This window comes from Mustelus asterias, chromosome 10 (assembly GCF_964213995.1).
Source record: "Mustelus asterias chromosome 10, sMusAst1.hap1.1, whole genome shotgun sequence".
Classification (NCBI taxonomy): Eukaryota; Metazoa; Chordata; class Chondrichthyes; order Carcharhiniformes; family Triakidae; genus Mustelus; species Mustelus asterias.
In genome coordinates, this window is record NC_135810.1 from 85,540,970 (window position 1) to 85,562,845 (window position 21,876).

General features: G+C 42.4%; 1 protein-coding gene across 1 annotated transcript in view; it reads left to right on the top strand.

Annotated features, from left to right (window-relative positions):
• Positions 1-21,876, top strand: part of ift88 (intraflagellar transport 88 homolog) — a 72,861-nt gene that overhangs the window by 39,001 nt on the left and 11,984 nt on the right. The window contains exons 14-19 of the mRNA XM_078222116.1: positions 845-931; positions 3,877-3,976; positions 11,850-11,936; positions 15,572-15,758; positions 17,869-17,977; positions 21,297-21,447. Coding sequence (XP_078078242.1) covers positions 845-931; positions 3,877-3,976; positions 11,850-11,936; positions 15,572-15,758; positions 17,869-17,977; positions 21,297-21,447 — 721 coding nt within the window. The remainder of the gene's footprint in view (positions 1-844; positions 932-3,876; positions 3,977-11,849; positions 11,937-15,571; positions 15,759-17,868; positions 17,978-21,296; positions 21,448-21,876) is intronic.

Consider the following 21,876-nt stretch of genomic DNA (forward strand, 5'->3'; position numbering starts at 1 on the left):
GGGTGTGATTCTCCCAAAAAAATTCCAAGTGTTGGATTCGCATAAAAACTGGAATAAATCCTGCTTGTTCTTTCAGCGGGACTTTCAAAATGAATCTTCCACACTCTGTGCACTGCAGAGTGCACTAGCGTGAACCTCATTAAAATCAGGCAGCGGGACCTATCCCTGCAAAGTGGCAGCAAGACCCCTCAACCTCACCGATCTCGCCATCTCTGGTCCCACCCTTTGGCACTGCCCATGCCTGGCAGTGTCATGGTGTACCATGGGCATTGGCGCTTTGCCCCTTGGCAGTGCCAGGGGGCAGGCTGGCACTGCCCTTACCCCGACCTCCTGGGGGGGGCCTCACTGGCCCCCCTTTTAACTCCCGTGAGGTCGGGCCGCCAGCCCCCGGCTAGTTGTAAACCCCGCTGGAGTGAAACACTCCTGGTGGGGGTGGAGACTCTCGTGGGCCCGGAGACTTCAGTCCCAGGCCCGCTAATTATGTTTAAATCAATATTTAAATTAATTTATGCAGCTCCGCACCGATTTCTGGCCCGGAGCTGACAGCATCGGAAACACGCTGAGGCCCTGGAGCCCAGCAGGAAGCCCACAACAAGGCCTCCGCTTAAGTCTCCCGGGAGAATCACTCCCATGGAGTTAAATTTTTAATACAAGTACTTTTTCAAATGGGAAATTCTTATCATTAAATAATTATTAATTGATCTGCTTTTGGAGGAATTATTTATAAAGATGAGAAAAATGCCACAATAGGCAACCATTTTAGTTGTATGTTACAACAATGTTAAAGATTCTGTTGCAAAGACAAATGTAACCAACTATGTTCTATATATGTTTAATTCTACAGGAAAGCAATGGCAGAGAGGTTTATTATGACAGCGGCTAAGTTAATAGCACCTGCAATTGAAGCATCGTTTGCATCTGGATATGACTGGTGAGAGTTAATTTGGATTAGTACAATAACTCTGAATAGACTGTCTTAATCAAGTAAATTACAGGAAATGGTGCATTGAAAATCCCTGGGCAGGATAATTGGCTGGGATTTTATGCTAAACTGGAGACCCACCAACTCCAGGAGTGAATATCATTCAGGTGGCTTGTCCCGCAGCCACTTAATGGTCAGTGGGCAGTTAGGTGGCTTGAAACAAACCCTCCCTTGTCCTTCCCCACTCCTTCGTGGAAGAAAGTCCTGCCTCCCAGAGCTGCTGGCCAGTCAAATGGCTGGCGACCCTCTGGTTCCACAGCACCACTGGGAGCAGTGGCCACTGCTGGGATGGCATCCAGTCTCTGATGGCGATTGTTGCTCAACATGAGGTAAGTGGGAGCATCGCCCCAAGGTGGCGATGCCCAGGCTCTGTGGCAAGTTGGGGGGGGGGGGGGGGGGGGTGGTAGGAGAACTATTGGAAGAGGGCCACCAGGGGGCCTGCCACTGGCCCAAGTCTTAAAGATTGCTGGACTTTACAGTGGCGTCAGCCATGGGAAAAATTGCAGCGGGACAGGAAGAGGCCTCTAACTGGCATTAGCAGTGCATGCAGATTTATGCCCAATTTTATCTGTGTCCACCTGCCAAATAGCCCTTGAGGGTGAGGGGGGCATAAGATTCAGTCCAATTATGTCAATTTGCTTTCAAATAAGAGACATTAATTACATCATTATAAAAGATGCAGTGCTCTCCAGCAAAGAAGGCACGTGGGTAATCTGCACTTCAATATCTGTTAATGTTCTCCTTGAGTTGCTATCAAGAAGTCTTTGAATATAGCCTAGGTCTAATATTCTTTCCTGAAGCCTGGGTCAGGTTCAGAATTGAGTTTTTGGTGAGTTGTGCTTTTGAACTAAATGTAATGTTCTGTTACACCAGTGCATTGTGTCCAGAATGAATTCAATTTCAGCAAATTCCATTTATATTGCACCTGTAATTATTACGAGCATGCCGTTATTGCGGGTGGTGGGGCCAAGGTACTTTACAGAAGGTGTGCCAGAAACACATGCCAACTTACAAGGGCGAGATTGGAATGGGGACCAAAAGCAACAGACTTTGAGGAGGGAGAGATGGAGACCAAGGGGTTTATGCAGTAAAATTCTAGAAATTAGAACAAAAACAAAATACCGCTGGTGCTAGAAATCTGAAATAAACACAAAAAATGCTGGAAATACTCAGCATCTGTCCAGAAATTAGAAATCAAGTGCCTTAAGGCTTTGCTACCATTGAAGGGGTACAGAGGGGAAGGCACCCAAGAAGCTAGAGTCAGAGTTGCAAAGGTTTTAGAGGAACATAATATGGCTGATCTTCCAATAAATCAGTGCCAAATGCTGAAATTGTTTTTGTGGACATCACTGTACACATTTTGCAAGGAATATTTGCTCCAACCAGCTCCTGCAATTTTTGACTCACCATTAAGAGCAATCAGCCATCCTTTATTTGCTGCCTACTTGTCTGGTTTTTGCACTGCTGAACCTACTAACATAGAGAACTCCTTGAAATCCTTTATTGTGTATAGGGATCCACTCCACTGCCAATATAATTGCAAAATGTCAGTGGTTGAGCACAACCTTGATTTGCTGGAATTTCAAAATCAGAGTTATTGAGTGTATTTGAACTTGTATTCCATTTTAACTAATGCTTTGAAATACAACAGTGGAATTTTCCCATAAGTTGTCAGTGTTAGGCTGTGACTGAAAATCAGCATGCATCTCTCTAGATGCACTGCTCAGTTTTCAGACCAGATGTTGACCCACTGCCCCCCCCCCCCCCCCCCCCCCCCCCAAACAACCGCTGGCAGTATCACCGGCACATCCCCCCCATTGCCCCCCTGCTTACTACCAGTTTGGCAGTGTAAACCTGTGCCAGGGCACTGCCCGGGCATATACCTCTCCCACTGGGGGCTATACTCACCTTGGTGCCCCTGGCGGGATCCCCTCAATTGTTTCCCATCTTAATAAAGCTGTTGTGAATATTCAGTGAAGAGGTTCATGTGACAGTTGGCCCTTTAATGATATGTTGATTCAGTAAAATGCATTTAAAAGGGCAGGAACCTTGTTATGTCGCCGGTGGGGAAAAATCAGGAAATGAGATCTTGCCGGTGAGAATCTCGTTTCCTGACTTGTCGTGGTATTTTTGCACCTACATAGTCATTCTTGCTGATGGCGAATACATGTGCAAAATTGCCCCCAGTATTCATAATGTGCGAACTTGGCATCACAGTGGGTTATGAAATTAATATCTTATGATCATGGGTTTTAATGAATATCAAATTGTTGCACCAAACCCTCCTCTCTAAAGTCTGAAGAAATATGTTGGGCCAATTAGCTTTATGATGACTATTCACACCATAGTTTAACCATATTTGGTCGTAGGTCTTTGGAATTGTCTTCCTTAAAGAGAATTGGAGGCTAGGTCATTGAATATATTCAAGGCTGAGTAAAACAGATTTTTGATTAACAATAATCAAGGGTTATTGCGGGTGGTGGTTGCAGACAGACAGAAAGCAGAGATATGGCCAAATCATATCAGCCATGACCTTATTGACTTGTGCAGCAAGGTCAAGGGGCTGCATGAACTACTATTCCTTTTTCTTATGTTTGGCATTCTCATTCCAAAGCTTTGAGAAATTGAAACCTGACATTGTGATGCTGTGAGGTTTGACACAGAGTATTTTCATGAGAAACGTACTGTACATCTAACCAAGGAATGTTAATCTTGATGTAGAGTTCAAAAAATGGAAACATATTTCATGCTCTATCACTGATATCTTTAACTTGATTCGTAAATAGACCATCGTAGTTCTCTTCCCTACCCTAAAATAACTAAGTTAAAATGTAGTGTGTAAGGAAAATGGCTTTTAAGCAATAATTCATCTTTGAAATTGTTAATTGCTACAGGTGTGTGGAAATGGTGAAGGCTTCCCAATATGTTGAACTGGCTAATGACCTGGAAATCAACAAAGCCATTACTTACCTACGACAGAGGGATTTTAACCAGGTAACACAAGATGACACCATTGTTTTTTCTGTTGAATACATGTGAGCTTTCCCAAAAGATGGACCTTAATTTATTCTTTATTCAATCTCCACACACCTCCAATAACACTATGTAAACAGAAAAAAAAAACTACTGGAAAATTGCCTTATAAGAATTTGATTACACTTGTGTTTTGCAATTATCAAAACGAGAACTACATAATCTGAGGATAAAGTGCAGGAAGTGTCCAACAGAGTGATATGCGTTTAAAAGAGAAAGTTATATTAGTATTGCTGGTGTGCTTCTTCAGCAGACCACCCTTTGAAAGTTCAGTCTTTATGGCATGCAAAGAGTTGACCCGTCGTAACTTAGCATTTTAATTCTTGTTTCCTTCTGGAAAATGTAAATTTCCATTTTAAATTATCCATCTATGGTTCAGTTTATTAATGATGGCTTCATGCTTTTGCCAATTATTTTCAAAAGCTTTATCCCTCCCAAATTTTTGTATGATTGTATGCGCAAATTAAATTGCAAGAAACAACAACATGAGCTATGAATTCTTTCTAGGAAATGTTCCATTTAGGACAGATATTTGGAGTTTCTTCTTCACAAAAATATTAATTAATGCATGAAACAGAAAGAGTACTGAAGACAAAAGTCCTGGATTCATTTAAGAAGCAATTGGATGCTGCAAGAGTACTTAGTGATCTTAGCTAATACCCTTTCTCCTCCACAACTACCTTGTGAAATGATTGAAAATGAAAAGAGCAAGTGGATGGCAATCTAGGAGAAATCATTAGCAATTAAAAGGGATAAGAAAAGAGAAATTATGGAGTCGGGGTGGGAAATGTGTGACAATGAAGAGGAGGGATGGATAGTAATAAAGGGAAAGAGAGAAGAGGCCAAACAAAGAGCAGTGCTTTGGTTGGGGAAAAGTTCAGAGAAATTGAGTGCCACTTTGTGGTGGGGAAAACAGGCAAGTTGAGCATGAATGAAGAAGGACTGTTAGCTTTAGCTGTACTGGAGATGAGTGTATTACTAGTACAAATTGGGAATGTTACTTTTTTTAAAAAGAAGTATCTCCATGACAGGGTAAGGAGGTAGGGATAAAAGCAAATTACTGTGGATGCTGGAATCTGAAACCAAAAGAGAAAATGCTGGAAAATCCCAGCAGGTCTGGCAGCATCTGTAAGGAGAGAAAAAAAAGCTGATGTTTCGAGTCCAGATGACTCTTTGTCAAAGCTACCACTTTGCTGACCGCTTTGACAAAGGGTCATCTGGACTCGAAACGTCAGCTCTTTTTTCCTCTCCTTACAGATGCTGCCAGATCTGCTGAGATTTTCCAGCATTTTCTCTTTTGGGTTAAGGAGGTAGGGAACTGAGCAAAACAAAATGAACAAAGTGAAAAGGGAGTAGAATGCCTTGGTGAAGAAGAGCATTTTGTAGGGGGAGTGGGTTGTTAAGTTACTGTTGCAGTCATTTTAAGGGAACTTTGTTCCTTTTCATTGTTCAAAAATCTATCAATTTTTAGACTATTGTAACAATCCTGAACCAGACCCCCAAGGGCACCTTGATCTTAGCGCCAAGATACAGCTTCCTCCCCACCCCCGTCACAATGGACATGGTGAACAAGGGGAACACTCTCAACTGCTCAGCACAGAGGGGCATCCTCCTGCAGGCCCTACCCCTTGGCACTTTCAACCTCCCTGGCACTGACTCCCTGGAAATTACACCCTGACCTTGCGTCTTGGACTCCGAGGGGGGGTGCATAGAGAGGTATGTGCTGTACCCATGTGCCCCTTTGCTTTTGTCAGGCTTTAGAGGGAGCATCCCCCAAGGGACTTGGGCCTTGGGTGGGCTTGGGGGAGAGGGTTGACCTCAGGACTTTTCCCCAGGATGGGGCTTTCGTGGCTGGATTGCCCCTTCTAGCCCTGGGAAAAATGAAGATCACTCTTAACATGGTGATCTCAAGCAGATTTCAGTTCAAAATCTTAATTCCAGTCTGTGTACTGTGAAACCCTTGAAATGCCCTCGTCATTTTAATATCCATGCCCCATGGACACCTGGAAGCTTTCAAAATCACAACAGCACTCCATCCTGCAGAAGGATTGCCCTTTCTCTCGCTCAGAAGCCCCAGATATGAGAAGACCCCTTTGCAGTCCACAGACTGACAGGAGATGCTAGTTTCTAGATGCTAGTAGGGGGATTCCCTTTTGTAGCCTGAATGAGCAACAGGTGCAGCCTGGCCACTTTGACCTACTCTGATTTACAGCTGCACAGCAGATCAGACAGTTCATTGTAGACACAATCCAACGAGCCTAATGGACCTCATTCTACCAGACCTGTTCAGTGGGCTCCATTCTTTTAACAGTGCATTTTTATTCGGGTCTCTGAGCCTTCGTAAAGCTTTGTGTTCATTCAATGTCATGTTCCATTGCCTTCAACTAGCCTTTGATAGACAGGTTAGATCAATTACCCACTAGCCAGGAGCTTTGTTTGTTTTTCTTTACCTTCACGGTTGAATGCATCACAAATGCCTGCCTTTGTTCCTAACCACAATGGATAGAAACATTCTGCATTTGATTGATAAGTTGGATCCATTACCCACTAGCCACGAGGTTTCAGTTCTTCTTTTCTACGTGCATTGTTTAGCAAACACTTGACCTGCAACCAACCGAAGAGAGCTCCTCTTCCTCTAGTTCACCTTGTGGCAGGGCTTCACCTCTTTCCATAGCCAGATTGTGAAGGGAAGAGCAAACTGCGATCATGTGTCAAACTCTCTCCAGTGAATATTACAGAAAGTCACCTGAGTGGTCCAAGCATCTGAATCACATCTTCAGAAGTTCTATGACTTGCTCCATGAGGGAGCATGTGGTGGTGTGAACAGCCTTTCCTCAGCTGGAGTCTGAGGACAATGCACTGGAGTCATTAGCCAGTGTTTAAGTGGGTTGCCCTTATCCCCCAGCACCATTCCTGCAGATTTTCTGGCCCCCTCAAAGATCCTAAGAACCTGGGAGTGACTGAGGATGTAGGAGTCATGGCATCTCCCAGGCAATCGTGCACAAACATGCAGTATTTGCTTTTGATGGTCGCACACCAACTGCATATTAATGGAATGGAAGCCCTTGCAGTAATGAACATCAAGGACTGCTGCCAGGAAGCCTGAATAGCCACATGGGTGCAATCTGTTGCTCCCTGAACTCTTGAGAAGCCAGAGATAGTTGCGAAACATGTGAATCTCTGAGCCCAGCTATCCTTGTCCAGAACAAAGTTTACATGATGATGGACCTTCCTGTAAAAGGCATTGGTCACCTTCTGCATGCACCTATTTGTTGCTCTCTGGAAAGACCCAGAGACAAAGAAATTGAGTGCTGCCGTTCGAGCGGTACAGTGGCACAGTGGTTAGCACTGCTGCCTCACAGCGCCAGGGACCCTGGTTCGATTCCTGCCTTGGGTTGCTGTCTGTGTGGAATCTGCATGTTCTCCCCGTGTCTGCATGGATTTCCTCCAGGTGCTTTGGTTTCCTCCCACAATTCGAAAGACGTGCTGGTTAGGTCCATTGGCCATGCTAAATTCTCCCTCAGTGTACCCGAACAGGCGCCGGAGTGTGGCGACTAGGGTTATTTTCACAGAAACTTCATTGTAGTGTTAATGTAAGCCTACCTGTGACACTAATAAATAAAGAAAAAACCTGGGCCACATGTGGGGCAATAGACCCCCATGGGCTATCGACGTCAATGGCTGGGATAGCATAACAGCCATTGAACTGATTGGTTTGTTGGCCATTTCAGAGGGCATTTAAGAGTCAACCATATTGCTGGATCTGGAATTACATGTAGTCCAGATCAGTTAAAGATGGCAGATTTCTTTCCCTAAAGAAATTTGAATTTATTGAATTCAAATTTCACCATCTGCCATAATGGGATTAGAACTCGGGCCTGAAAGCTTGCGTCTGATTTAACTATGGGAACAGATGAAATTTGTCGTGTGCACCTCCAGGTGTGGGAAGAGAAACAACAAACAACTATGTAGCTTTTTCAGATTTGATGTTGGGCAACTGAATTGTGCCTATCCCTTTCAAAGCACAGATTTAAAGATTTGGCTTGCTGTTGCTCTTTGGGCAACAGGGTGTGCGTCCCGTCTACCGTATCAACAAATGAGAATGCGTTCCAGGAAGGAGCCCCAAAATCCTGCTTGGCAATCTACACATTTCATGATACCTCTCCCAGACAGAACCAGACTTACTTTTGATTTTGGAAGATGCCATTTTGCCTGTGTGTCGAGGTGGTGATGCTTCACTTGCATTCCAGGACAGAGTTCAACCCTGCCTACCTCACTGTCTGCGTGCCCCTGATTTATCTGGAGCCTCATGGTGTGCAGGTAGAGATGCCATCTCCAGCCTCCCCCACTAATTCTAGATCCTGTTGTTGTGGTGGAGATTGACACATTTCCCCCGTTAGCCCTCCCTACCCTGAGTCCATTACTTGCAAGGCGCCCATGCTTTACATGGACTTGTACCCATCACATCTGGAGGCCGTGTGCATTTACAGGACACCCATCCACCCCACCATCGCAATGCCCAGCGACATCAGTTATAGATCAGTACTGCACACCAAGCTGTCCATTTTTCCTTTGAAACTCAGAGCCCTTGACTCCTTCCTGCAACTGAGATACGCCATGCTTCCAATGATTGCTCCAGCTGCATGCCCACTGCATTTCTGCACTGTTAACTATCTTTGACTTGAGTGTGATGTCTACATAGCCCGTGGACTACCAGACATCTATAATTTCTTTCCATTTCACAGCAGGCATGTTTGCACTCTTGCTAGATTCTCCACTCCCACGCGCCACCAAACCAGCTGTGGGCAGGATGGGAGAATTTCGCCCCTGCAAGCAGACCTGTGAACTATAATTTTATTCCACTTACGGTGCTGACCATAATTAGAATCATCATTTATAAGATACCAGGTTATCCAACTCAGGATATAAATTATGTCCTAAGGACCCCTATGAATCCATCCAGATAAACACAAAATGTTACATTTCACATCCGTAACAATTTTCTTTCCAGTACAAAAAATTATTTTAAGCTTTTTACTCTTATTTTTGGATCTCAAGTTCTAGATTTATTTATCAAATCATAAGAAATTTAGTTTTAGTTTAACCTCTTTTCACATAATTAGTCATATGTTTGTTACAGTTATTTAGTATTTCTCAAATCACGTGTTTAGATTTTCAGCAGTCCAGAGATGTAGCTTGAATTCCAGTTAACAATATTTGTCCATTTCAATTTCCAACATCTATTATAATCTATCACAGGCTAGCATTAAATGTGAATTAATTTTAGTTTAGTCCCTGCGTCTCAATATTAGTTTGATTTTAGTACTAGGCATCAAAGAAATTCTATTCTATTTTGGTTCGCAAAAATAATGAGTCCATGTGATATATGTGTATTGACGCTGAACAATTGCTTCTGATATTTTAGCAGTATTGCCAAGTCATTTTTTTAAAGTATTTTTTAAATTAAAAGTTTCTATTTTACCCAAAATGCAACAGATCCCAAAAATCTAGTATAGTACAGAGTAATCATTACCCGAAAATAACAAAAATACAAAAGAAAAACACCACCCCAATAGTTCTAATGGGGGACTTTCCTCACCCATAATGAGGACTTCTAAGGCCATCCCAACCATCTCCAAACCACACCACCTACGCACCACCCTGCTGTGGTAACACTCATCTAAAAATTAAAGTGAAGGAGACTAAAAATTGTACTCTCTCAGAGCAAGTGCAAGGATTACAGCAGACAGAAAATAAAACAGGTAAATACTGCCCTCAATGTCAATCCTCATGTCATACAACCAAATCAGCATGCTCCCCAATGGAAAATGGGAGACCCACAAACAATCCCCTGACATGGAAATATTTCTGTATTGCAAACACTGAAACCCAAGATTTAGCACATGACATAGAGCCAGAAGCAGGGCTGGCAGACCCACCCACCCTGCTCCCGGTACCAATCATCAAAACCAAGATTCAGTGCAAATGACAATGCACATTAGACCTCGGCCACTTATCGTGTCAGAGCACGCCGGTGGATAAGTGCCATTAAAACAAAAAAATAAACAATCTGATTTTCGCAGTAGAACAGGAAAATAGGCGACAAACTCTTCTGTGCACCCTTGTCAGAAAGAAGAAAATATCAGAAAATCAGGAGTATAATCACAAGGGAACAAGGGCAGAAACATAGGAAATAGAAGCAGCAGTAGGCCAAACGGTCTTTCGACCCTGCTCCTCCAATTGTTTTGATCATGGCTGATCATGAAATTCAATATCCTGATCCCCCCCCAGCCTGCCGCCATATCCCTTGATCCCTATAGCCGCGAGAGCTACAGGTTGAGGATTAATGATGACCATCCACAAAGGCTGAAAAGCCATGACAGGAACGTTGAGCAACATCCAGGATCCATCCAGAGTTCCATTGAATCCTCTGCACCTCTGCCATGTTGTCATCTCGAAGCTCTGGTATAAAGCGGACGGTGAGGACCTGTCACGTCCGTCCTTCTCCAATCCTCTCAGTGAACACCAGGAACAAGTACAGCGTAAGACTAGTGGTCAGAGTCTTTGACTGACCCCAGGCCTCGAACACTGGGTACAATGTGCTCCATCAAACTTGACACCCAGTCCTCAAATTGAGATTGTGAAAGGATGGCAGCTAGTTCTCGAATTCAGCCGGGAATTCATCCCCAACTTCCCTCAGGGGACCGGGCACATAAATACTCTTTCTCTCGCCCCATCTCCCTGAATCAACTAGTATGGTCAACATACCATTCAGCAGGATTTCCAAGAACTAAAGGTGAGCCTTCAATGAGGAAACTGACAGGATTCTCTTCACCGCTTTATTCATTCTCTTTAGGATCGCTTGCAGTTCATCAATATGAGCAATCTGTGCTGGGGAACCAAGACCATCATCCGCAAATTCACTCATAATGGTTGACATCATCTCGATGTCATCAGCATCACCAGCGAAATCGCCATTGCAAACTGGGACTCACCCTGGCTGCATCCGACTGCCTCAGTCAAACAAGGATTTTTAAAAACTTAGCTACTCTTCGCCAAAATTCAGCCAGGATGTTGCAGGAATATAGCACAGATTATGCACATCAGGATCGGATAATTATGGTTGTGCATTCGGATAAAAAATGGATTAAAATCTGAGTAGCGTCAGAGCTTGCAAAAATGCTGCAGCTCTGGCACCTACATCACCTGACCCCACCCCCCCTGCCCCCCTCCACCACCAAGTCATTTTAAATGAATTGATGCTTGAGATAAAATAGCAAAGACAGGCATTTCAGAGAAAAGCATTGAGCTGTTGTTTGTTTGTTTTCCCAGAATAAAATCCAAAGGCCAGTTGGTTTCGATAATGACTTTTTCCCTCTTTCCCATTTTAGTATACCATTTAGTAAGTAATTCAAAAAGTAGTTGGACGCTACCTTTTTTTATAGATTGGTTGGTGGAGCAAGAGGAATGTGGAATACAATTAAAAGTAGCGGGGTGAAGTTGTGTTATCCATGGGCTGAGAATATTCCTTACAGATCTGCAAAGTGAACAGTTCAATGTGTGATGTTATATTTCATAATATTGTTAGTATTGTTTTAAATTTATATAATCTAGCACGTGTGTTTTTTCAGCTGCATCCTAATGCATTCATGGATTAAATTTATATTTATTTTAGCACTGTTATTTCATATAGACGGAATTCTGAGTTTGCTCTCTGAGTAGAAATAAAATTAATCTTTTTAGTTATCTGACCAGGTTTCTCATTACTTAATTTTTTTGCTTTAAGTAGCTTATTTAATGGTAAGTAAATTAATACATTACTTTTGATTTATAGGCTGTGGAGACCCTGAAGATGTTTGAGAAGAAGGATAGCAGGGTTAAGAGCGCAGCTGCAACAAATCTATCTTTCCTTTACTTTTTGGTAGGTGTTGTAGAATATTAGAATAGGTCATGATTATGACATTTCTTATTTGTAGACATGAAACTCAAACATGTCAGACTTGATTTCTTTTCCCCATGGTTCATATATTGAAGCATTTAATCATAGTTATTGCAATTCCACATTTGGAGTTCAACATTTCACAGAATCCTACAGTGAAGAAGAGGCCCTTCAGCCAATCGAATCTGCACGGATGCATGAAAGGTCCTGACCTGCCCACCTAATGCCACTTGCCAGCACTTGGCCCATAGCCTTGAATGTTATGGCATGCCAAGTACTCATCCAGATACTTTTTAAAGGATGTGAGGCATTCCGCTTCCACCACCCTCCCAGGCAGTGCATTACCAGCCAGTGTATTATAATTCCTTTTTCCCTGTTAATTCACTGACCAAGTAAATTAACAGTGGATCAGTCAGTTTTGTTTAATTGAAATTATTATTTGCTCCCAGATTACTCAAGCATTTAAATGTGTTACTGGTATTGCACTATTCCACATAGATAAGAAAGATCCCAGATTCAATAATGCTGGAAACCTGAAATAAAAACAGAAAATTCTAGTCAGTGCATCTGGCAGCAACTGTGGAGAGAGAAACTGAGTTAGTGGGCAACATTTTCCCATGAGCTTTGGGACCCCAACATTGGGACTAAATGAGCTCCTGAACCTGCACTTCAGTGAAATTCCCAGAGGCAGCCTCCTGTTATTATTGTTAAGGCCACAATAAGGCTCTGCTGCCTGCAAAATCTACCCTTATTGTGGTCTTAACAATGTAAATTGGCTACTCAATTGCCTGGTGCAGGCCAATCAGGGTCCCTGGCAACCCCAGGAAAGTTCCCCTGCAGCGGGTATATGTTGGGGAGCCTTCCCAGTGTGATTGTCACTACTTTTCTGGTGCCACTATCTGCTACTTACCATCGTGAAGTTGGGATAATTCAGCCCAACATTTCAGGTCTGTAATTTTTCTGTGAACAGTCACAGACTTGAAACATTAATTCTGTTTCTCTCACCACAGATGCTGGCAGATTTGTTAAGTGTTTCCAGCCTTTCCTGCTTTTTCTCCTTTAGCTTCTTTTCTTGATTTGTAAATTTAAAACCATTTTCTATAAAACCCAAAAAAACGGACAATCCAGAAATTGCAAAGTTTGATTTGACGTGCACGAGGGGACACGGGCTCAAGGTGAGAGGGGCGAAGTATAACTCGGATATTAGAGGGATGTTTTTTACACAGAGGGCGGTGGGGGCCTGGAATGCGCTGCCAAGTAGGGTGGTGGAGGCAGGCACGCTGACATCGTTTAAGACTTACCTGGATAGTCACATGAGCAGCCTGGGAATGGAGGGATACAAACGATTGGTCTAGTTGGACCAAGGAGCGGCGCGGGCTTGGAGGGCCGAAGGGCCTGTTTCCTGTGCTGTACTGTTCTTTGTTCTTTGATTTATTATTGTCACATGTATTAGTATACAGTGAAAAGTATTATTTCTTGCGTGCTTTACAGACAAAGCATACCATACATAGTGAAGGAAAGGAGAGGGTGCAGATGGAATGTTATATTCATAGCTAGGGTGTAGAGAAAGAGCATCTTAATGTGAAGAGATTGAATTCGAGCATTGTTAGAGAGTTTATAAAAGTTAGAGTTTTAAAAGCGTAGGACGAGAGTAAAAGATGAAATTAGAGGGCATGCTGAGCACAGCTTGCAAGAAGTCGCCAAGTTCCAGTGCCATCATGGATCTTTCCAGCGCAACACACTTTCTGAACAGATATGAGAACATAATCTTTTTATTTATATTTACCCATGTTCGTGCTTTCAGTTTTGCCTTCCCATTACCATTGCACAAAAAACATTGAATAATGTATGCTGAAAGTTTCCACAATTGCCAACAATGCTTCTCAAAAATCAACAAGTGCAAGAAATACACTTGTGTTAAGAGATATTTTCCTATTAAGCCTAACCAAGAGTTTTTAAAAATCTGTCACGGGATGTGGACATCGCTGGCTAGGCCAGCATTTTCATTGCCCTTGCCCTTGAGAAGCTGGTGGTTAGCTGTCTTCTTGAACTGTTGTAGCCAATGTGGTGTAGGTACACCCACAATGCTGTTAGGAGGGGAGTTCCAGGATTTTGACCCAGAGACAGTGAAGAAACAGGAGATGTAGTACCAAGTCAGGTAGTGCGTCGCTTGGAGGGAAACGTCCTGTTTCTGGTATTCCTATGCCTCTGTCGCCCTTGGCCCTTCTAGGTGGTACAGGTTTAGAAGGTGCTGTCCAAGTGGCCATGGTGAGTTGCCTTACTGCATCTTTTAAATGGTACATACTGCTGCCACTGTGTGATAGTGGTGGAAGAAGTGGATGTTGAAGGTGGTGGATGGAATACCAATTAAGCAGGCTGCTTTGTCCTGAATGGTGTTGAGCTTTTTGAGTGTTGTAGGAACTGCACTCATCCAGGCAAGCAGAGAGTATTCCATCACTTTTCTCACGTGACTTGTAGATGGTGGACAGACTATGGAGAGACAGGATGTGAGTTACTCTTCACAGAATTCCCAGCCTTTGATCTGCTCTTGGTAGCCACAGTATTTATATGATTGGTCAATTTCTGGTCAATGGTTACTCTTCAGGATGTTAATAATGGGGGATTCAACAATTGTAATGCTATTGAATGTCAAGGGGAGATAGTTGGATTCTATCTTCTGGAGATGATAATTGCCTGGCACTTGTGTGGCATGAATGTTACTTGCCACATAGCTGCCCAAGCCTGAATGTCTTTGTGCAAAGGGCACAGGTCTTGCTGCATATGGGCACAGACTGCTTCAGAAGTGTTCATCACCATTTACAAATGAGAAGTTGTGAATGCTGATGAACACTGTGCAATTATCCACAAACATCTTCATTTTTGACTTTATGATGGAGGAAAAGTCATTGATGAAGTAGCTGAAGCTACTTGGGCCTAGGACACCATCCTGAGGAACTCCTGCAGTGATGTCCTGGAACTGATATAGTAGACCTCCAACCACCACAACCATTTTCCTTTGTACAAGGTATGACTCCAACCAGTGGAGAGATTTCCCCATGATTCCCATTGACTCCAGTTTCGCTAGGGTTCCATCATGATGTCACACTAGGTCAAATGTTGCCTTGATGTCAGGGGCAGTCACTCTCATCTCACTTCTGGAGTTCAGCTCTTTGGTCCATAAGGAACTTAAGGCTGTAATGAGGTCAGAAGTTGAATGGACCTGGCAGAGCCCAAACTGATTGTCAGTGAGCAGATTATTGCTGAGTAAGTGTCACTTTAATAGCATTGTCGATGACCTCTTCCATCACTTTACAGTTAGTGAGATTAGTTCAGTGTCAGGTACTGAGTTTAAATACTGGGAAAGCCTAATTTAAATTTGGGATTTATTTGTTGGAAATCTAATGTATAATGGTATAAATTGACATGATTTACAATGGCAAAGTCTTGCACCTGCATTTGCTTTTCTATTGTGAAGGTAGTGCAAAAAACATTATTTTTAAAAAATCTATGCCTTATGTTTGAAAGAATTTGGTTGTGAATCTCCCGTAATTGAAGGGGGGGGGCATGCAAACACTTGGCCATGCAAAGTGGAATTCATATTCATTGGATTTGTGCAGGAAAATGATTTTGGACTTGCAGACCGTTACGCAGATCTTGCAATGAATGCTGATCGATATAATCCAGCAGCATTGACAAATAAAGGAAACTGTGTCTTTGCACGTGGCGACTATGAGAAAGCAGCTGAATTTTATAAGGAAGCCTTGCGGAATGATTCCTCTTTTACTGAGGCACTCTATAATTTAGGTGAGTTGCAATGTAACTTATATTTCACATACTGTGAATGGTAAATCTGATGACTGCTGAGTAATGACCTTTAGTACCATTCTTATTCCAAGAATGCCAGACATTTACTGATTAGTTTACTCAGTGTGCACTATTTATTTCGAGTTGTTCTGTAATTTCATGTATCCAGATATCATCATTTTCCGCTAAGCACGTAACCATTTGTGTAATTTGTTCAGACCATTTTGCTTCTTGTTTGTCTCCATCATGTTTTTTGATATCCAGGCTTCATATATTATAAATAGATTTTATATTATATTAAAATAATTCAAAATATATTCTCTTCTAAGCCATTATAAATAAATGAACAACAAATTAGTACTAGCCATTGACTCCAAATAATTTTTTCCTTATTTATCATATTTGCTCCATATCATTAAATATCTTCTGAAACACCATGTTATAACGTATTAACAGAGAGCCCTCATTTATAAGTTTAGTTTCTTCCTCAATATACTGAAGAATTCCAGTTGGACAGTAAGGTATGGCCCACTGCTTCTAAATCAACCACCTCCATGTCTTCTACACCCTTTGAGAATTTCTATTATACCCCATAGAATAATCTTGCACATCTTTCCTCCTAAAGATGTTGGGCTCGTTGGTCTGTAATTTGCAGATTCACATCTCAATCCTTTGTTGACTATCAGGATATTAACTATCCTGCAGACCTAATATAACTTCAATTCTGGAGCTCCTAAAATATTTGCCAGAAGTTTTTTTATTTTCAAATTTATTACCTTGAAGTTTGGAGATGGTATTCCATCCGAACTAGACCGTCAGGTAATTATTTGAGTTTCTTCATTACACATGTTTTATTGATGTCTATTTGTGTTAGAGATTCTTATGGCAAAATGACTGGATCTGGAATCTTACCACAGTATTCAGTGGTAAATGGGAATAAGCGCCTGTGTCTGTCATTAATGTGGAAGCTTCTTTACCTCGCATTTTTTTTCTCAATCAGCCTATACCCTTAGAAAAATATAATATGCACCTATTGCAATTGTGCATCGACAATCATATTGTATTACATTTTTTAATGAAAGACAAATTGGACCCAATCTATATCAAAATAAGTGTTCAACCACATGCACCATCAATATAGTATAAGAAGGAATGCCAACAATGCCAGTATATAAGACTATCAATGTCAAAACAAATTCAAGTTAGTAACATAGGCAACACAGAATGTTTGACAACCAGTGCACAGATTAATCGGATGCAAGTTTTGTCCCACTGTTTCCTCTGGTAATAAAGTAAATGGATTAGATGGCTGATGAGTAATTGCAGAGGGAAAATCAGAGTGCCAGTCTGCTAGAGTTCTCAATCATCTATAATCACTGGCTATAATGGCTATAGTAAGAGTTTTAACAACACCAGATTAAAGTCCAACAGGTTTATTTGGTAGCAAATACCATTAGCTTTCGGAGCACTGCTCCTTCGTCAGATGGAGTGGAAATGTGCTCTCAAACATGTGCTCTCATTTCCACTCCATCTGACGAAGGAGCAGTGCTCCGAAAGCGAATGGTATTTGCTACCAAATAAACCTGTTGGACTTTAACCTGGTGTTGTTAAAACTCTTACTCTGTTCACCCCAGTCCAACGCCGGCATCTCCACATTATAATGGCTATAGCATGAGGCTAGCACTTGATTTTTTTTTTCTCTTTTCAGCAACTGGGTCATCTCTGTCATAGCCCATCCTTCCCCAGCGGGAAGGGAAGGTGACTTGTTTTCAGAGTTACACCCATACAGCTGTGAATAATCTCTAAGAAGTGGCTATAAGTGACCCTTGCATGACTCTCCCTCTCTGCAAAAAATCATATGGTGTTTGCTCTGCTCCATTCAAAAATGATACAAATAAGGTCAAACTTTATGGTGAGAGGATTTACAGGTACAAATCCTTATCATGAGATAAATTCAGATTTTAAAAAGGCACCTCAGTTCATTTATTCTCATCCCTCAAGAAGACTAACTTCATCACTTCATCTCACCATTCCTTGATATCATGCAATAATTCTCTAATACACTTTCTAATTTGCCATTTATTTACATCCTTGAACCTTTTAAATTCAGGTCTTACTTACAAGAAGTTGAATAGACTGGAGGAGGCTTTGGATTGTTTCTTGAAGCTCCATGCAATCATGAGGAACAATGCTCAAGTTATGTACCAGATTGCAAATCTGTATCCTTTCCAAAATGTTGAGATTACAGAGGCTGCTTTTGAACAGCTAAGGGAATTCTCAACAAGTGATGTTTACATTAATATTTTGGGAAACTTTGTAGCTTCCCTCATGACTTAGTGGATAAAGTAATTGCCTACTGTATTAAGAAAGAACTTGCACTTATATAGGGCCTTGTGTATCAAAATCCTTTACAGTCAATTAACTGCTTTTTGAAGTGTAACCATTACTGCAATGAAGGGAAATGTACCAGTCAAAATGTGTACAACAAGATGCTGGCTAGATAATCTAGTCCAGTCAAACAATAGGACATGGCCTGCACTTCAATTTGGGTCAAAGGGAAGCGAGAGCGGTAAATATTTGGAAACATAGGCCCATGACAGGCTGGGGAGGTTAAACCTTCAACAGGGAATGTGTCTCCAACCCACTGTGTGCTGCCATCTTTATGGTGGCAGATTGCAAGGTAGGGTCTCCCGCAATTGAGAGTCTGATTTAAATTTTGCTGCTGCCAGCTGGTTTTTCAGGGCTTAGGAGCCCCAGCAGCAAAAGGAGGACAGAAGCTGCTAGTTCCAGAAAGAATTTTTATAGCACAAATTGTCAGCAAGGAGATGCAGGAGTACACTCCAGTTCCTTAAGGAAGCCTTTGACCAATCATGGCCTCGTTCCAGCCTCTGGTGTGATTGACGGCATTCCCTCCAATCCTGATCACCTGCCTGATCCATGATTGCAGCCAAAGCCCGCCAGACCACCTCCTCCCAATCTCTGGCCAGACCAGCATTTGCAATTGCTAAGGACTGTCCTCAAGGAATCCTAGCTGTACCTTCTTGCTGTTGCTTTTCCTGTCTGACAAAAAAATTATCGTGAGGTTCCTTTTTAAATTTGACTGGATTTCTGCATTGAAGAGGTAATGGCATAGTGGTATTGTCACTGAACTAGTAATCCAGAGATCTAGGGCAAGACCTGGTGATGCAGGTTCAAATCTCACCATGGTACATGGTGTAATTTGAATTCAATAGAAATGTGGAATCAAAAGTTTAATGATGAACATGAAACCATTCTTGGCTGTCATAAAAACCAATTTGGTTCACTAATGTCCTTTAGGGAAAGAAATTTGCTATCCTTGCCTGGTTTGGCCTACAATTGACTCCAGATCCACAACAATGCAGTTGACTCTCAAATACCCTCAAATGGAGGGCAGTTAGGGATGGGCAATAAATGCTGGCCCAGCCAGTCATTCATTGACAGTCAGATTGTATTATATTTTTTAATAAAAGACAAATTGGACCCAATCTATATCAAAATAACTGTTCAACCACAGATATACCATCAGTACAGTAGAAGAAAGAATGCCAACAACGACAGTGTATAAATGTTAAAAGCTAGAAAAATAGGCAACACAAATCCTGTAAGATGAATATTTGAAAACATCCTCGGTCTTGGAATGTTTCCCCTGCACTCACCTACCTGGTCCTCACTCTGTATAAATTTTGAGACAGACAGGCTCTTGCACACAGAGAAAGCTTTGCTGCCATGGATAGATTCCCCAGAGCCAAATATCATTGATTGTACCCACATAGTCTGAAGGATCAGCTGAAGAGCCTGGTCTGTGCCCACAGGTAGTGTATCTTGTCTGCACTACCAAGTAGCTATCATGTGTCGTTCATGCTGCAAGAGTCCCAGGTGCCACACCTCTTCAGGCCAGCAACCAGACCATGTGGGTAGCTGTTGGGGGATAAGGGTTGTACCATGAAGGAGTATCTCCTGACCCTTGACAAGTACCCCCACATGGTGGGAGGTAGTGCTACAACCCTCTCCTAACATAAACCTGCACTGAGCTGACCATTGGCATTTTGAAGATGCGATTCTGGTGCCTTGACCATTATGGTGGTGCCCTCCAGTATAAGTCAGTCAGTGTCCTGTAAAATGACTTTCTGTCATGTGCTGCACAACATGATTGTGCAAAGAAGCCTGGAGTTGGATGAGGAGAGACTGACACACCACTTTTCCTAGGGGGGAGGAAGGGGAGGAAGAAGACAAGAACGACTAAGAGGACACTACAGAGGAGCTCGGGCCTATGCATTGGAGAGATGTTGCCAATTCCATCCCAGGTCTCTCAGTGATCAGCAGGCAGGCATGTCCACAATGTGCTCAACTGGCAGATGACTGCAAAACTCAACTTCTATCATATAGATAAATTATCCATCAGACCTGGATAATTCCATTGCCACCCAAAGCCATGGAGCATGGGGTCTCCATTGGGAACTACCTATTGTTGACTGTACCTCACTCTCCTGCTCCTGTTCACTTGTTGAAGTGCTGCCCACCTTGTGCTCACTTTTCTAAGCTTGATATTGGCTCCATCAATGTGAATGAGTGATGTGGTGAGATGGCTGGCGATGTATGCACTGTTCCACTCAGTGAATCGCTAGCTACAGAACTTGTAAGAGGCACAAGTAAAAGGTGTTGATGAACATTCGGACAATTCATTAGGTGCATCAGCACAACCAATCCAATAAGTGACAGTAATCAACGAGCCACAGTGTGCACAGGACAGGAGCCTTCTCCATGCCCTTCACCCAAGGATAGAGCCAGCAAATGATCCCGCACTTCTTGGCTTCCAGCCTTACCATCACCAATGGCCTGTCTCATTGGCACTGCAGTAATGTCCTGCAATGTCTCATCCATGGCTATGAGCTGGTGCTGGTCTGGCACTTTGTTCCCTGTGTGCCATCTCCAGGTTATTGTGAGCTCTCATTCCTGCAAGATGAGGGGAGAATGATGCACGAGTAGGTTCCCTTCCTCAACTCGCACAACATGATAGTAGAGAGACGTTAACGTAGTGGCATTGTCACTGATGCAGCTAGTGCAATCTACTCTTAATCTCGGCACAGTAGAGCAACATATAAGATGACCCAATTTTTCCAAAACAAAAGTCATGTTTGTGCATCTACTCAGCATATAAATTACATTCCCCCCGCCCTCCCCAACTTCTTTTCAGCCCCAACATGCTATGACAAAGCGATGTGTGATTTCTCTGGAAGGCTTTGAATATCCATATTTAATTAGGTATTTGCTGGACTGTCTGGAGCTCAAAAGCCAAAATGACACATTATTAGAAGTGGCCATTTTGATAGCCTATTTGTGTTCAAAAACAAAGTTCATAATATACTGGAACATGACATCTGTTACTGGATTGTTTAGTGAACACAAAGTGACAATAATATCAAAATACACTGAAGGGGATTGCTACAGGATATATATCCACACATGACAGTTTCTCATTTTGAAAGAAAACCTAATCCTTGACTTCCTTTGTTGAAGATATGAAATGTTGGAAGATCTGACCCAAGCCATTGAGTGGCTCATGCAGTTGATTAGTGTTGCCCCTACTGACCCACAGGCACTTGCTAAATTAGGAGACCTGTACGACAATGAGGGAGACAAGTCCCAGGCCTTCCAGTACTATTATGAGGTATTTAATCAACAATGGGAAAAACAGAAACCAATTGGTCTGGGGACTTTTTTATAACTAGTTACTGAAGTTCAATGTATAGGTCCCAGTATCATTTCGGGGATATATGATACCAACAGTCAAGATCATTGCCAGTAATGCCCTCTAACACTGGCCCTGTCACAGGAATATCCTGAAAATATCTATGTCACCTTGGCCACCAGCCCAATACAGACTTTGGTACCTTTTACCATCTGTGAAGTGACCTGTTTTCCCCAACCTCCACCACCGTCTTGAGAAGTTATATTTCTGCTCCCTTGCAAAGGACTGATAATATTAAATACTGATCTTTTCGCAAAAGTGACCCGAACTCCACTGGTAGGGCTTGCATGTGTCCTTCAAGAGACCACTATGCCTCATCTCAGTGGATATGCTGACATTCATCCTTAC